The sequence below is a fragment of the Marmota marmota genome, unplaced genomic scaffold (genome assembly GCF_001458135.2).
Source record: "Marmota marmota marmota unplaced genomic scaffold, marMar, whole genome shotgun sequence".
In the NCBI taxonomy this organism is placed as follows: Eukaryota; Metazoa; Chordata; class Mammalia; order Rodentia; family Sciuridae; genus Marmota; species Marmota marmota.
Window position 1 is genome coordinate 58,574,304 of NW_025999900.1, and position 18,015 is coordinate 58,592,318.

Sequence of the window (18,015 nt, forward strand, 5' to 3'; positions counted from 1 at the left end):
TTCTGTCTCTGACCATTGTTTTTAATTCAGGAAATCAAAGAAGCCTGTGACACATAAGAAGCCTGTATACACTGGAATACAGAACAACAAGCTGCTGTGCAGGATTTACTCCAAAACAATGTAAACCTGCCTGAGACTCCTCCTGCTATGGGGAAAGAGCAGGAAATTTTCCTAATGGGTTGAAACTGAGTGAAGCACAAGGGTGGGAAGAAGCTTTTCGCATACAACCAGAGAACAGACACCATGTGCAGACACCAACACTGACCAGGGGCAGTTACTCTGCACTTGTACTTGGCTGCGGCAGTCCTTGCTGCTGCTCTTTTGGCCTCTTCTTCTTCTTCTTCTGTTTGGAGAGGCAGCTCAGTGCTGACTCGCCAGTCCTTGGGGCAGCTGTGAGCTGGGGCAGTCTGCCAGACTGAGTGGGATACTTGGTTTTCAGGTCCTCTTTGAACAATGGCTGGGAGAGCAGGTGACGAAGCTCCTTCTTCAAGACTTTCATCTGCTTTTGTCGCCTACGCTCTTCTTGCTGGTCAGCTTTTCCTCCTAGAGGGAACACAAACAAGCTCATATTTACTAGGATTCAATGGATAATACAATAAAAAATGTAAACCTTCCAGAATCTTTTAGGGAGGCAAGTTAGCTTGATGGGATCTGTGAATAGCGTGGACTTCTGTTTAGGAGGAATACACAGGACCACCCTGTCCTTTATTCCTTATAAAACCCTTCTAAGAAAGAAATCATCTTCATTTTACAGAAAAGGCTGCTTGGATTTAGAGGGGTCACTTGCCTACGGAAACAGAGCTAGCTGTCAAACAGACCAGAATGCAAGACTCCAGCGGCAGATCGGCTTCCTTCCTGCCTCCACTTACTGCCCATCTGGGGCCTGGCAACATGACTGGTACCACCAATCCCTCAGGAGTCAGTGAATATTTCTCTGCAGCCTGGCCCTCCTGCACCTCACCCAGTGCTGGGACTGCATGTGCAGAGGTGGGCCTAGCCAAAGGACTCTATCCCTGTCATGTCCTCAGGAGGGAAGGCCAGGGCCTCCACACCTTCACCTAAACCCCAGGCCTGAGCTACAAGAACTTGCTTGTTGTCATCACAACCAATGCTTTGGTTCCTGGCTTCCATGAAAGGACAGCAGTAAGCTTGTTTCTGAAGCTGCGGCCTCTGACACTAGGATGCCATCAACTCAGCTCAGCTGCATCCTTGATGGGATGGAAGGAACCTTGGTGCCATCAATTCTAGATGCGGTTCTGCTTCTGAGACTCCGAAGTTTTCCTAAGCAGGGACTGTGCAGACCCACAGTCTGAATCCATATAGAGGGGGCTCAGGCACTGCTGGTGGGGAAGCTGTTTCACAACACAAATCCCCTCTTTCTGTGAGCCTCTAGTAATTCTGATTTATTCATGCCATCAATCTTGTGGACAAGATCAAAGGAGATGGTGACACAGAAATGCTTTGTCAGTGTGGAAGATAGGTATAGTAGTAATAATAATGATAAATATAACTTAAGAAGTATCATAGACTTTGTTTGCCAGGCTCTATTATACACACTTTATACTCCTTAATCAATCTTCAATCCTATGAGGTAGTTTATTACCTCCATTTTATAGATGAGGAAAGTAAGATACAGCAGAGAGGCTTGACTGGTCACATAGTCAGTTAAGGGAATGGGCTGGCAGCAAACATGGGCTGCCTGATGAGAGGGCCTGATCCCTGCACTATGCATGTCCAATGCAGGACGCAGGCAGTTAGAGCTCCAGACAGGTGATACAGGAACAGACAGGCCAAGGACATCCAGTTCATCTGGGATTAGGGACCATCAGCAAAGGAGGAAAGGGCTCTGCTGATTCTGACAGGGCTCACAGCAGTATAGATGGTTCTGACAAGGCAAAAGCTGAGGGATAAAAGGAAAAGCTGAATCCTTCCTTAACTCCCATCCAGCCCAAAGGACTTACCTTTATACATCTCTTCTTCCAGTTCAATCTCCAGGGCAGCTGCTGCCTGCTCAATCCAAGAGTTGTGCAGACAAGCCTGGAAGTTCCGGTACTCGGCTTTCTCAATCTGTCGAGCTAGACGGATTCGCTCCTGGGGGAAAGGAACACAGTATTCATTTGATGGGAGTTCAGGTCTGTGGGAAGCAAAGTCTCACTGAAATTGTATTCCCAGCGGGCAAAGTGGCACAGGCCTATAACCCCAGTGGTTTGGGAGGCTGAAGCAGGAGGATCATGAGTTCAAAGCCAAACTCAGCAAAAGAGGTGCTAAGCAACTCAGTGAGACCCTGTCTTTAAATAAAATAAAAAATAGGGCTGGGGATGTGGCTCAGCGGTCGAGTTCCTGAGTTCAATCCCAGGCACAATCCACCTACCCCTCAAAAGTTCCTGAGATAAGTGGTCAGAGTGATGCAGCTCAGCTCCTACTGAAGTGCATCTGCTTGGGTTCCTGATAAACCTGATAAAAGCCCAGAGGGCAATCACTATACACACATGCACATATCCAATCACAGGCCTCAGCTCTCCCAAGGATAAACCCTAAATGTCTCCTTGGAAGTCCAGCCCAACCCAACTGCCAACCTACAGGTAGGGGGAGAGGCCACAGCTAGTTCTACAACTCTCCTCATAATTTGGGGGTTAGACTACAGTGACAAGAATCTTTCCCCGTCCTCCCCAAATGGGAGAGATCATGTAATGCAGGAGTCAAGAACCATGAAAAGCAAGGGTGGCTTTCAGTCCTCCTTGTAAGGAATTCTCTTTGAATTCTACCTTTCCATCATCCCCCACCTTTCCCCACAGAGCTAATATTCCTTTGGAGCCAGAGTACACACCAGTCCTTGAACCATTCAATGCCTTTGGTCCCTCAGTAGCCACATACCAACTAACACCACAGTGCTCCATTGGTACCTGAACTTTAGCACGGACAGGCCTGCTCACAGGCTGGTGAACTCCTGGGGAGAACCCACTTTGCTTTGGTCCCTGACACACTGTGGTCCACAGTAAGCATCACTCACAAATGTGTGCCACTGAGTTAGCATGAACTTCCAAGGCAGGATTTACTGGCTTCTGTTTCAGGGATGTACCAAAATCTTTTTCTTTTTTTTTTTTAAATTTTTTTTTTTTAGTTTTCGGCGGACACAACATCTTTGTTTGTATGTGGTGCTGAGGATCGAACCTGGGCCGCACGCATGCCAGGCGAGCGCGCTACCACTTAAGCCACATAACCAGCCCCCCAAAATCTTTAGTGTCTACTTCAATGAGACACATTTAACTTGCTGCTCACAGCCCTCTGATAGGAAACCCATTTGGCCAAGCCCACTGCACTCTCTAGTAGAGATGGAGGTGTGACCTTGGGACCAGAGTGAAAAAAATGGATGAGGGAGAATATACCTCATACCTTTGGTCACTCCCCTTTTCTCCCTTTTCACAGATTCCCCCATTCAGCTGTGTGCAGGACATAACCTTGGTTTCCAAGAGTAAGGATGCTGGAATCTCAGCAAAGTGCTCTGTGAGGAGTAGAGGGTTCCCTCTTAGCACTGGGGTTTGAATTTTTTTCTTTTACCTTGACTACATCCATGTATTTTGTCTGCACAGGGAACAGTGGAATGTCCTCATCTTTCTTAAGGGTTTTGTAAATCTTCTTAAAGTTGATCACATCCTCAGGCCCAATCAGCATCAGGCTTAGGCCTTCACTTGTGGCTCGAGCAGTTCGTCCGCTTCGATGGATATAAATCTCTGAGGTGCGAGGGACCTGCCAAGCAGGAACTGGGGTCAGCACCTGGTGCCAAATACTGTTCTTCCCCTCATGGCCAGATCCCCAAACCAAACCCTCCTCCAAGCCAGCCAGGTAGGTAGAAATCTTTCTAGCATCACGAACCTTCTCCCTTAGGCCCACATTCAAACTGTCCCTAGGATTAGCCCATTCATTGTGCATGGTTTGCTCTACCATGCCCCCTACCCTGGCTCAGGTCCTTCTGCCTACTCAGGTAGACCATGACAGTCCCTTCTTATTTGATCTCTAGTCCTCCATACTCCTACTGTTCCTGCCTTGGACTGAGCTGACAGTGTCATCTTCTTGAGTCTCATCTCTGATCATAATCTCTTCCAGCTAAAGAAACTCCACAGGTTCTTCGTTAACTTTGCACAGGTGACTGACTGATGGTACTAACACCAACATTTATTGAGTAGCTGCATTGTGCCAGAAAATTCTAAGCACTTTGCATGTATTATCCCATTTATTCCTTATAATAACAATATGAAATACTTTATGATTATCCACATTTTATAGACCAGGAATCTAACCCAGAGAGATCAAAACAACCCCCCCTTGGTCACCTAAGTGGTGGAGTCGGAATTTATTATGAAGCAGCTCAGCAGTAAAGACCATGCTCTTAGGCTACACTGCCTCTATTCCAACATATACCGGATGTTTACCCATGATAATGTGGCATGGTGCTGACACCCCTCTCTCCCCCAGCCTCAAGGCAAACACCATTAATGAAACACAGAGTCTTCTCCACTGGGCCCAGATTGCATTTCAGTATTGTTTTCAATACAAAATTCTAGAATGATCTGCTCCTAATGGCTCTAGAAATAAGATCTATTTGCCATTCTTCACTTACAGGATAAAAGTCCTTCAGTGACCTGCCCCCAGTGCATTTCCTTCCATCCTCAGCAACTACTCAAGTACTCCTCTCTAAACATATCCCTCTTTAAACTCTAGCCCAATGTCCTCTGAACTAAATGCCACGCACCTCTGGAAAGCACTTTCCCATCTCCCAAACTAGAAATTACCTCTTTTCTAATACCTTTTGCCTTAAATCACAGTGATGGCCATCTACTCGTTCTGCTAGACTTGACACCTCCTAAGAACTGATGCTGTATTAGGTTCACCTTGGTATTTCCCACAAAGACTAACCCATAGCCCCTTCCCCAAACAGAAGCAGAGATTTGCTAAACTGAAACTAGTACCCTAAAATATTTTTATAAGAGCAAAGAATTAAAGAGGAAAAATAATAATAAAGATATCATAATAACTACCACTTATCGAGTACTTACACTATAGGTGCTTCATCAGCAGCTCGATTCAGTTCTCATAACCACCCTCTCTGGCAGGCAGCATTATTAGTTCCATTTTACAATGATTCTGCAACAGGAGTACTATAATAATATGCCCAAGCCAGTCAACTATGAGGCATGAGTGTGGAGAATGCAAACCTGGCAGTTGGCTTTGGAACACATACTCCTAGCCACAACTACAAGCTTACACTAATATCTCTGCTACTACCAACATATGCTAACATTTAGTAAGTGCTTCTGATGTGACAGGTGGTTTCCTAAACTCTTTCCATGAATTACCTTATTTTACCTTAATGAGAATCCTACAAATTAGATACTACAATAATTGTCATTTAACAAAAAAGAAAACTGAGGAACGGAGAGATTAAATATCTTGTTCAGGGTTACAAAGATGGGATTTAAGCCAAAGGAGATCTTAACTACAATACTTTCACACTTTTCTACATCAGGGTAACCATTCGATATGCTGACATGTTTGAACATGGTTTGTCTCTACTAAAACTCAAGTTGTGTCTTAATTCCTCAGTTCAGCAGTGTTAGAGGTGAGGCCTAGTGGGAAGTGTTTGGGTGGAGGTTTCATGAACAAATTAATGCCATCTCAAGGGAACGAGTTCTTGCTTGCAAGGGACTAGAATGTGTTGTTACAAAGCATGGTTGTCTCTATTCTGTTTTCCCTTTGCAGGTGCTGCCTGCTTATTACACCTTTCCACCTTGAGGCTCCCAAACAGAAGCTGAACAGATACTGGACTTTCTATTTCTAGCCTCCAGAACCATGGGCCAAGACAAGCTGCTTTTCTTTGTAAATAACCCAGTCTGAAGTATTCTATAATAGCAACAGAAAACTTAACTTATATATTTTCCATTGCATGGAAAACACTAAGATTCTAACTTGATGATATTAAGTAGCTTGGAAGGAAGGGCTCTTTGACATTGGACTACAACTTCTGAGACTGAATCTTATCAGTGACATCAGTGGTTTTTAGATGCTAGTGGTTATTACCTGTTGTGGAGGCCTCAGAACAATAATTTCTCCTCCTTCCTCCAAACTTTGCTTTAAATTCCCCATTCAATGTAGGAAGATGCTTTCAAACCCCCAGATATCCCTACCTGGTAATGAATGACATGCTGGACTTTAGGAATATCCAGACCCCGGGCTGCCACATCTGTTGCCAAGAGAACGCAGCTGTGGTGGAGATGGAAAGCACATTTATAACTAAAAGCAATCATTATTTAAATTCCCACTATCTGCTGAGCACTCCATAATCCTTACAACCACCCTACAAGATAATACTATTGTCTCCTTTTATATGTAAAGAAACTGAAGCTCAGAAAAATTAGCTTCCCAAGGTGCAGACAGGTCTATTCAGGTGCATAGGCCAGGATCCAAATCTGGATCCCACTGACCCAACTAACATGCTACACTCTGTGGTGACATAAGGCCCCCCCGGTTCCTGCAGAGAAGTGAATGAGGCAAATGACAAACGACATGTGCCCTAGGGTCTGACAGACTTGTCTGATACCCAGTTCTATACTTCTAGGCTGAAAAAACTTGGGTAAGTGGATCAGCTTTTCTATATCTCATTTTTTTTTTCATTTATAAAATGAAAATAGTGACAATGAAAACAAATGACAGCTGGACTAGCAATTATTAAAGATAATATTTAGTATGCACATACTATATGCCAGAAACTGTTCCAAACATTTTACATGAACAAATTTTCAACCACCTTATCCTTATAACAACCCTGAGGTACTTTCTATTATTATCCTAATAATGAGAAAATGAAGCATAGAGAAGTTAAAAAACTCGACCATATACAAGTAAAGGAGCCAAGATTTGATCCCAGGTATTCTGATTGCAAAGTCTCTGCTCTTGGCAGAATTTATTCTGCTGATTCTCAAGGATGTTAAGATAAGTAAAACAATGGGGAGATGCATCTAAAGTGCCAGCACAAGACTATGTCTGTGTGTTCAATAAGAGTAGGTTATCACCTACTCTTTAAAAGTTTCTGTAAGACATTAATAGCAACCAAATACTAAATGAGGGTGACCTTGCCAATGCTGTGCGGGACTGAGCGACAAAACAAACTACCTTCTATAGATAAAGACTTTATGACAGAAAGTAGCTTCCACTGTTCTCCCTACCAGCCTGGCCCTCTGGCCCAGTCTCTGGAAACAGGCTTTTATTTTTTGGTGGTGCTAGGGATTGAACCCAGAGCCTTATGCATGCGAGGCAAGCACTCTACCAACTAAGCTATATCCCCAGCCCATGGAGACAGGCTCTTGACTTACTCTTCCAGACGGGCAAACTGCTCCAGATTTCTGAGCCTCTGTTTTTGGTGCATGCAGGCATGCAGGGTGAGTGGCATGATATCCAGGACTTTGAGGAGCCCAGAGAGCCGTTTGATACAGGAGATGCTGTTGGCGAACACTAAGCTGCGACCTGGATACTGCATCAGGAAGTAGTACAGATACAAGTCTTTCTCGTCCGTCTCACAATGGATCTTGGTCTCCGTCAGTGTCTCAACTGTACCCTCATTCCTTGTGAGGTCAATGACTTTTGGCTTGCCCCTCATGCCAATCTTCTGCATGAGGAGGTCAAGTTTGGCAGTTTTGTCCATTTTCTTTATGTGCTTCTTATGAAGGATTCGAGTTGGAGCTTGATGTACCAGTGTCAGTGTGGCAGAAAAAACAAGTGTCTGTCTCTTTGGATTGTACTGGGAATCATTAAGCATCTCCAGCAGCTGTGAGAGCTCAGCAAAATGACCTTTCTCAACCATTCGGTCAGCCTCATCCACTACCAGGCACCTGTAGATCCAGAAAGAGCCACATCACTGGTTGGTGGTGGGTCACAGAAATCATACAGCAGTACTCTACTCCTACCCCAACCACACACACACTCACACATGCAGGCACCCCACCGTCACTACCAGGGCCTCCCTTTGCATGCTTGGCTCTCTAAAGGCCTAGGCCTGGCTGGTACTATCCTGTGGCATTCTTTTGACAGGGAGAAGGCATTGCACATAGCATCATGTCACCTCAGGCTCACTTCAGAGTGGGTAAAGTAGAAAGGAAGAGGTACCATTTCTCACCTGAGCTGCCGAAGGTTGCTCAAATGAGGGTGCCTTTCTTTAACTAGCTCCCACAGCCGACCTGGAGTGGCCACCACAATCTCAGGATGGCGGTTCAGCATTCGCTGCTGTTTCTGTGTGGACATGCCACCAACCAAAATAGCAGTTTTAATTCCTATAGGACAGAAAACATAGGGATGCTATTATTCAGTCTGGCTGCTTATTCTTTTACATGGCTAATATAGCACCCCCAGAATGGCCCAGTCACCAGAACAGCTCCCCACTTCCAGAAGTGCTAAAAGATAGTACTGGCCTGAGTGCTGAACCTACTCCTAAAGGAATTATCCAAGTATTCTGTGACCTGGGCCTGCCTACTTCTCCAATCTCATTTTTTTCTACTTCCTCCCTCCAATCACAACAGAAGGTCTGGATTTGAACCCAGTCAAGCTCTGGGAAACATGAGCAGTGCTGCACTACAATGCTGGGAAAGATGTTACCTGCAGCTCTGACATACCTTCTGAAAACCCTTCCCATTCCCCTCATTAGCATTAATGTGAAGTTCCTCTAATGCCTAGTGCGCTGTTTTTCTCTCTAATGGAGGACTTCTCACAGTATTCAACAAACGAATGAACAGAGGATAATGCAGATAAAGTGTGAATAACGACAACTTGATAACCAAATTTCCATTGTAAATCTCCTTCCTCAAAGGAGCCCCCTGAGAAAATTAAGGTCTTACTCTAAGGCATGGGTCACCAAACTTTGGGAGGGGGGGAGTCATTAGCAACCTCACTGGCCAGATGGTCTGTCATAACTAACTCTATTCTGCTCTGTCTTTATAGTACAAAAGCAGCCACAAACCATATGTAACCCCTGGTGCAGTTATGTTCCAATAAAACTTTACTTACAAAAGCAAGCTGTGTTGCTAACCCCTGACCTAAGCATCCATTATATCCAACATATTAACTGTTTTCCTATGTATCTAGAATGACTTAAGCTATGTAGTACTGTTGGGAGGACTGAGAAAATGTCACTCAATTAATTTTCTTCAGGGCTTAATTCCAGGAGAAAGGTTTCTCCTAGCTGACAAGAACGGCAGCTTATTCATCTTCATCCCTGGAATGTGGATTTGCTCAGGAAACATATTAAATGAAACTAAACCTCACCTGTAAACTTGGCCACAGCATCAATATGTTGTTTGACTTGGACGGCCAGCTCTCGAGTAGGAGTCAGAACCAGGCCAAGCAGAGGACGCTTTGGATGCGATTTACAGGGAGCAATTTTGCTATCTACCAACTCCTGTTTTAACTTTCCAGTCTGCTCTTCATCAAGTTTTTCCTCTTTGTCCTCATTCTGTTTGGGGATAGGCTTATCTGTGATCAGGGAAGAAGGGCCTTCACCAGCATCATCATCACAGAATGGTGCCTGGTCAGAGACTGAGGCACTGATCTTGCCTCCGACCTCAGTTCCAGCCTCAGGGAGCAGAGCTTCACTCTCAATTACTGTCTCATCAGGCAACATTCCAGACCCAGTAGTGGCCTCACTTGGTGATCCAGTCTCAGCTCCAGCCGAAGTCTCTCCAAGTGGCACTCCAGTGTTACTTGGGATGGGCAAAGGTTTCCTCTTATGCCACTGCAACACTGCATGAATCATTGGGATGGCAAAGGCAAGAGTTTTCCCACTTCCTTAGAAGTAAAACAAAATAAGAAAATAGTCATCAACTTAAATGCTGTTGCTTGCATTCATATAACCCTTATTTAACTTAACAATGGTCCTAAAGTACAAAAGTAGTAATGCAGGGAATTCAGATATGCCAAAGGAAAACTATAAAAGTGCTTCCTTGGGGCTGGGGATGTGGCTCAAGCGGTAGCGCGCTTGCCAAGCATGCGTGCGGCCCGGGTTCGATCCTCAGCACCACATGCAAAAAACAAAGACGTTGTGTCCGCCGAGAACTAAAAAAAAAAAGTGCTTCCTTTCATTGAAAAGGTGAAAGTTCTCAACTTAGTTAAAGGGGGAAAAAAAAAATGAGGCTGTTAAGATCCACAGTAAGAAGAAATCTATTCATGAAATTGTGAAAGAGAAAGAAATCCATGTTATTTTGCTGCTGTACTTCAAACTATAAAAATTACGGCCCCAATGCATAGTAAGTACTTACTTAAGATGAAAAAGGCATTAAATCCGTAAAGTATATATGTACAGGAAAAAGCACTATATGGGTAGGTTCGGTATTATGTGCAGTTTCAGGCATTAATGGGGGAATCTCAGAAAGTTTAACTCAGGAAAAGCTGCACTGAAGAGCTACAGAGGGCAAAGTACTGGGATAGGGGGAGGTGATAGGGCACAAAGCATCCATATACCTTTCTGGCACACCTTCTATGAATTCACCAGCCTAGAAACTCCAAAAATACTGTCATAGGGTTTTTATGGTATTTCTATTATGTAGGCATGACTGATAAAATCAATGGCCATTGGTGACTGAACTCAAGTCTTCAGCCCTTCTTTCCTCCCTGGTGGCCAGGAGGAAGAGTTGTGAAAGTTCCAGCCCTCTGATCACTTGGTTGGTTATTCTGACAATCAGCTCCCATCCTGAAGTTATCTAAGGACTCCAGCTGCCAAGTCATCTTATTAACATACAAAGATACTCATTGGTCCAGAGACTGTAAGGGTCTTACAAGGTCTAATAGGAGGAATGGAGGACCAAGATCAAATATTGTAAAAGATGCAAGTTACAAAGGTTTTACAAACTCTGTACCAGGAACTGGATCCAGAGAGGAAATATATGTTCACAGATACCATCTTTTTTTAAAATATTTTTTAGTTACAGATGGACACAATACCTTTATTTCACTCATTCATCTTTATGTGGTGTTGAGGATTGAACCTAGTGCCTCACCCATGCTAGGCAAGCACTCCACCAACTAAGCCATAACCCCAGCCTCACAGATCCCATCTTATTTCCTTAATCATTTCATTAACTATAATTTTTTATGTTTTTTTAGAGGTTGCTTTGGGATTCACAGTATATATATTTTTTCTATCAGTTTACCACCAAGTGTAGCAGTACTTCACATAGTATAGGATTAGCACCTGGAGTGGGGACAATCATATTGGACTGAGTCATTAAACCTAAGAGTAATGACATAAACTCCAGGTAGACAGCATGAGAATTTAACTGAATTGTAGGGGCATCCCACTGATAGATCTGAAGAATAGGATGTCAGTGTGGCAAGAACCCACACAACATGGGATGTCACAAGTGTTCTGTAGGTATAAACAGATCTTTTTTTTTTTTTTTTTAATTTTTTTCTTAGTTATTGAAGGACCTTTATTTACTTATTTGTATATGGTGCTGAGAATCGAACCCAGTGCCTCACACATGCTAGGCAAGCACTCTACCACTGAGCTACAACCCCAGTCCCCAAAACAGATCTTAATACAGGTTAAACATCCCTAATTCAAAAACCTTAATTTCAAAATGCTTCAACATCGAAATATTCTGAGTGCCAACATGACACCATAAGTAGAAAACTGCACACCTGACCTCATGTGACAGGTGGAAATCAAAAAACAAGTGCACTAAAACTTTGAATAAGATCACTTCCAGGTTATGTGTTAAGGTATATATGAAATATAAATGAATTTCATGTTTAGACTTGAATTCCATTCCCAAGTTATCTCATTATGTAGACACATATTTTTTTTTTAATCCAAAATCTAAAGCAATTCCAGTCTCAACCATTTCAGATAATACTCAATTGTGGTGTCACAGAAAAAAAAAAAAAAAAACCCAATCCCTCATAGGTGAAAAAGGAATAAGGAACAAAGAATAATTGCGACAAATAGAAAATACCAAAACAACACATTTAAACTCAACTATTTTCAATAATCACACTAAATATAAATGATTTCAATAATTCAATTAAATAGCAGAAATTGTTAGATTAAAAAAGATAAAATTATATGCCAACTCCAAGAAACCCATATTAAATAAAGTTTTTCAAAAATACAAGTATGGAAAAAAGACACACCATAGTATCATTAATCAAGGAATAGCTATATTTATACCAAAGCAGATTTTAGAGCAAAAATTATTATCAGGGATAAAGATGTTCCTTTTCATAATGAAAAGGAACCAATTCACTTAGAGAATATATGATAATGTTTTAATCCATAAAACATGCCCCTAAAAATGATTCAAATACATGAAACAAAAAATCTAATAAAACTGCAAGTAGAAAATTATCACAAAGAAAATTACGTATCTTTAGTGTTTAGAAAATTGAATTTGTAGTTAATAACTATCCTACAAAGAAAAGTATAGGCTCGGGCTGGGGATGTGGCTCAAGCGGTAGCGCGCTCGCCTGGCATGCGTGCGGCCCGGGTTCGATCCTTAGCACCACGTACAAAGAAAGATGTTGTGTCTGCCGATAATTAAAAAATAAACATTAAAATTCTCTCTCTTAAAAAAAAGAAAAGTATAGGCTACCCAAATTAATTTTAACAAATATTCAAGAATGAAAAAAAAATTCTAAAAAGCTCTCAGATAACTGCATAGGATATACTTCAAAAGTCATTCTGAGGCTAGTATTACTGAATTTCCAAAACCAGACAAAAACATTACAAGAAAACTACAGATAAATATCCCAGAAAAATAAATCTAAAAATTCTCAGCAGAATTTTAGCAAATCAATTTCAATAATATATAAACAGAATATATTGTGACCAGTTCAGTTTATCCCAGGAATATGTTTAGTTTCACATTTGGTATGTGTGTGGGGGGGGAAATTACCATTTATAATAACATCAACATGAAATATTTAAGGGTAAATCTAACAACAAACATGCAAAATCTACACAATGAAAACAAAAAATTGCTGAGAAAATTTGAAATGGAGGCATATACCACTTTCATGGGTTGGAAGAGTCAATATTAAGATGACATTTGTCTTCTTAAATTCGTTCTATAATCAATGTAATCCCAATCCAAATATCACCTGCTTTTTTAATAAACTTATTCTAAAATTCATATGGGAATGCAAAGGCCTAAAATAACCAACAGTACTTTTAAGAAGGACTAAGCTTAAAATCACAAAAACCTGATTTAAAACTTATAGCTACTACAAGCAAGTTAATGAGATAGTACTGATGGATACAGACAAGTAGATCAATGATTTTCAACAAATATGCCAATTCAGTGGGAAGAATAGTCTCTCAATAAATGGTGCTAGAATAATTAAATATCCATAGGTAAAAAAACAAAAATAATTTTGATCACTACCATACATTAGAGTTAAGTCAATAAGAATCACAGACTGAAACATAAGGCTTAAAACAAAAAACTTAAAAGCTAAGACTTAAAGAAGACTGACACTTCTAGAGGAAAACAGGAAAAAATTCTTTGTGATCTTGACTCAGGCAAAGAGTTATTAGATAAAACACCATCCACAGAAGAAAAAGTTGATAATTTGAACTTCATCAAAGTAAAAAAAAAAAGGTTTTTTTTCCTATCTTATTTTTTTTGCAGTGCTAGGGATTAAACAAAGGGCCTTGCAAGATTAGATAAGCACTCTACCACTAAGCCCCATTCCCAGCCCCAAAGACCTTCTGTTCTTCAAAAAACACTGCTAAAAAAAATGAAAAGACAAGCCATATACTAGGGGAAAAAAATTTCGAGTCACATATCCAATAAAGGATATGTACTTAGAAAGCATAATGAACTCTCAAATAAAGAGACATCAGCAAAGTAGGTGGTATGGATGACAAACACATGCAAAGATGCTCAAAATCATTCATCACTAGGGAAATGCAAATTAAAACCACAAGGAAATAACACTAAAATTTTAGAAGTCTAAAATAAAATTAAAGACTGACCATACCAAATTATTCGCAAGAAATGGACCAACTTGAACTCCAGTATCTGGTGGGTATATAAAATAGTATAATCATTTTGGAAAACTCCTAAAAAGTTACATTTACCAGAAAACCTGGCCATTTCACACCCAGGTATTTGCACAATGGAAATTCTAAGAGTATATCCAGACAAAGACTGTTATACCGATTGTTTACAACAATTTTATTTCTAATAACGAAAAATTTGAAAAGCACGTAAATGTTCTATGGTTAAATCAGGTTCTATTCATTCATCAGAATATTGCTCAATAAAAAGAAATGAACAAACCATTGATATTTGCAATACCATGGCTTAATCTCAAATTATGCTGAGTAAAAAACAGCCAGATGTTATTTGCAGGTGAATGGATGGCGCTGGAGAGGATGGTTAGATGAAGTTGGCCAGTCCCAGGGGTACAAATGCGTTTTCTCTGATGTAGGGAGTCTGATTCATGGTGGGGTAGGTAGGGGGAGCATGGGAGGAATGGAGAAACTCTGGATGTGGCAGGGCAGGGAGGTGCAGGGGGTTGGAAATGATTGTGGAGTGTGATGAACATCATTATCCAAAGTACATGTATGAGAACACAAACTGTTGTGAATGTACTTTGTATACAACCGAAGATATGGAAAAATGTGCTCTATGTGTATAGTGTGATTTGTGATGCAGTCTGCTGACATCCTGTTCTATGGACCTCCTCACTGGGCGAGAGAGCGCCCACGATATAAAATTCCAGAAAACACAAATGAATTTACAGTGATAGAAAGCCTATGGGTGACCAGGTATGGCGGCACACTCTTGTAAACCCAGCAATTGAGGCAGAGGATCACAAATTTCTGAGACCAGTCTCCACAACTTAGCGAGGCACTAAGAAACTTAGTGAAATCTTGTCTCAAAATAAGAAATAAAATGGGCTGGGGATATGGCTGAGTTATAGAACACCTCTGGGTTTAATCCCTAGTACCAAAACAAAACAAGTAGGTGGGAGGGAGAGGGAGGGCTATCAGGGAGGAAAGGACTTACAAAGGAACTCACAGTATCCTTTGGGAGTAAGAATGTATTCATTACTGCATGGTCAGCAGTCTGTCCACAGCCCCAATCAAAATGCATGGCCTATCCCAAGTCTTTTTGAGTCTTAGACTTGCATATTCATAGCATTGTATGGGAAAGTTGTGTTATGGAACCAAATGTCAGGTTCTGGTCATAGTGGCTGACAACAAAGACTTTGCCTTTGCCTTCTAGAGACCCAGTTCCAGGACTGTGCACATGGCAAAGCTGTACAGCAAAGTGTTTAACAGCATAAAGGCCTACCTTAGAATACAAACATTACCACCCTTTCAGTTTTAGGGACATCATCTATCTTCTGTGAAGCTGTTTCCTCACTTATGAAATGGTAATAATGTCATCTACCTCAGGGTGGTTATGGGAACTGAGCTCATCAAAATAAAGCACTTGACATAGTTCAGGACACATTTTAAATGCCCAGTAAATGTCCTAAGTTGTTATTATTACCTCCATTTCCCTTTTCATGGAGTTTCTTTGCTCTTCAAATTATGACTTTCACTTAGGACCATATCCCTAGTTTTCTTGGCCACTATTTCAAAAACCCAAGGCACAACATGTCTAGATAGTCTAGTTTTTGGTGGCTACTGTACAATATTGTACGTATGTATTATTAGAATGTATGTATTGTTAGAATTAATTTTCACCTTTCACTAACTTTAAAAAAATGTCTCCCAGAAATTTAAAATTATATATGTAGTTTGTATTATCTATATTTCTACCAGATACTGCTAGTCTAGCTGGACCAATAGTTCGAAGCTGTACAAACGCCTCCCCAGATGGTAATCTAATATACTCCAGTCAATAGGTCATTGTTTCCCAAAATCTTAGCCCAAGGGATTAGGAAATTTAAGTCTCTTCACACCTACGAAATATACCCAGTATCTATCCACCACACTCAAATCAATGACAAGAAACTCACCAACTCCCAAAGCAGCCCTTTCTATATTTGGATAAGTCTTGAGAACAAGATGATACTTCCTTAACCTCATGAACATCTACTTACCTCCCCAGTAGGCCAATTTTAGCCTTACATTAGTCCTTTGAGCTATTCAGAAAGTCTGAAGAACAGAAAAAAACCACCATTTGCAGGTCATTTACAAAGAACTGTGTAAAATTTACTATAGCATTTAATCTTCACAGCAATGTAAGAATTACTGCTGTTTTCTCCATTATAATGGGGCCTTCAGGGCTTAGAAAAATAAAGCTAGGATATCAAAATCAGGAAAAGGCAGATTTTAACCAGACCTGGCTGACTTCTCAACTACTTCATTCTATACTGCTTTTGTTGGTTACGCTCTCAACATCCCCCTCTCCCTAGTTCTCCCACCTGGCAGCTACAAACTCAATCTAGATGCAATCCTGTTCTGGCCAGAGCTGTCCTTACCTGTCTCAGCAGCCCCGAGGATGTCCAGTCTGTCACGGATGGCAGGTACCAAAGTCAAAGCTTGGATTGGTGTGGGTGCAGAAAAGCCTAGAAAGCTGAGTGCTCGGAGAACTGGTTTGGGCACAAACAGGTCCTTCCAAGCTGACACATCTGCCTTCTGGTCATGTACCTCAGGCATCCATGTCTTTGCTTTTTTTGGTACCTTGGGGGCAGTGCTCTGCGAAGGCTCTAATCTTTTTTTCCCTTTGTTTTTCTTCTTTTTTGGAACAGTATGTTCTGGGCTTTCTGATGCTATCTCCCCTACCTCTGAATCAGGACAAATAGTGTCATCTCCCTGAGGCTCTGGCTCAGCATCTTTGACTTCAAAGTCTTTCTGGGTAGTAATGATTTCTTCAGTAATTGGTACCACAACTTTACTCTTCTTCAATTTGATCTTTTTCTTTGGAGAACTAGACTCTCCTTCCTCTTCTTCTGAACCAGCTTGTACCTTTCTCTTCTTGAGCTTCTCCTTTGAGAAGAGATTGGAGGGATTCTTGACAGCAGAGACCAATCGATAATCTGTCAGTTCCTCGAAGCATACCAAATCATCCATCTGTCCATCTGCAAACATGTTTGGGTCAATCTTCACCTGCTTCCATTTCCCCAAAACTTTGATGCCTTTGGTCTGAAATTTGCCACGGCTTGGTGGCTTTGGCCTTGATTTTGTCTCCTTCAACTTCATGGTTGCTAAAAAGGAGAGAAATGTTCCTTTAGGTTGGTGACTGAAAAGCATGGGGTTCTAAAGCAACAAATAATTTCTGGGCAATCTATCAAGTACCAGGCCCTGCAAAGAACTAAGAATACAAAGATGGCTATAACAAAGATGCTCCAGCCAAGAAAAGATGCTCCAAGCTAGAGAAAGAAATACACCCACAGCACAGGTGGCTTGGCCTGGAACAGGAGACACAGGAACTGGAGCAAAGGCATATGAGGTAAACCTGGTTTGAATTCCAGACCCAAAATTTAATGCGTGCCTGACCCTGCGCAGGGCTGCTTATTGTCTCCTGAACCTTAGTGTTTTCTTTTTTTTTTTAATATTTATTTTTTGGTGTAGATGGACACAACACAATGCATTTTATTTTTTATGTGGTGCTGATAATCGAATCCAGGTCCTGCCTGTCCTAGGCGAGCACTCTACCGCTGAGCCACAACCCCAGCCCAACCTTAGTGTTTTCATCTATAAAAAAGGGAAAGGGACCTGATAATATCTAAGTTTTGTGTTTTATGCAAATAACTGAAATTATATAAAGCATGGAGAATGGGGCTTGGTTGATTCCTAAGCCATTTGGAAGACAGAATAAAAATCTGAGTTTTTGTCTGGGGGTTGGGGTGTGCTTTATTAAAAAGTGCACCGAGGGGCTGGGGCGCGGCTCCAGCGGTAGTGCGCTCGCCTGGCATGCGCGCGGCGCTGGGTTCGATCCTCAGCACCACATACAAATATAGATGTTGTGTCCGCCGGAAAAAAAATTCTCTCTCTCTTAAAAAAAAAAAAAAAAA

At 41.5% G+C, this 18,015-nt stretch overlaps 1 protein-coding gene across 1 annotated transcript in view; it reads right to left on the bottom strand.

Annotated features, from left to right (window-relative positions):
* The window catches only part of Ddx24 (DEAD-box helicase 24), an 18,230-nt gene continuing 215 nt past the window's right edge, over positions 1 to 18,015 (bottom strand). The window contains exons 2-9 of the mRNA XM_015495097.2: positions 16,480 to 17,205; positions 9,310 to 9,828; positions 8,168 to 8,321; positions 7,368 to 7,883; positions 6,183 to 6,258; positions 3,559 to 3,747; positions 1,962 to 2,091; positions 1 to 543 (exon numbers count right to left, since the gene is read on the bottom strand). Coding sequence (XP_015350583.1) covers positions 275 to 543; positions 1,962 to 2,091; positions 3,559 to 3,747; positions 6,183 to 6,258; positions 7,368 to 7,883; positions 8,168 to 8,321; positions 9,310 to 9,828; positions 16,480 to 17,200 — 2,574 coding nt within the window. The 5' untranslated portion in view covers positions 17,201 to 17,205 and the 3' untranslated portion in view covers positions 1 to 274. The remainder of the gene's footprint in view (positions 544 to 1,961; positions 2,092 to 3,558; positions 3,748 to 6,182; positions 6,259 to 7,367; positions 7,884 to 8,167; positions 8,322 to 9,309; positions 9,829 to 16,479; positions 17,206 to 18,015) is intronic.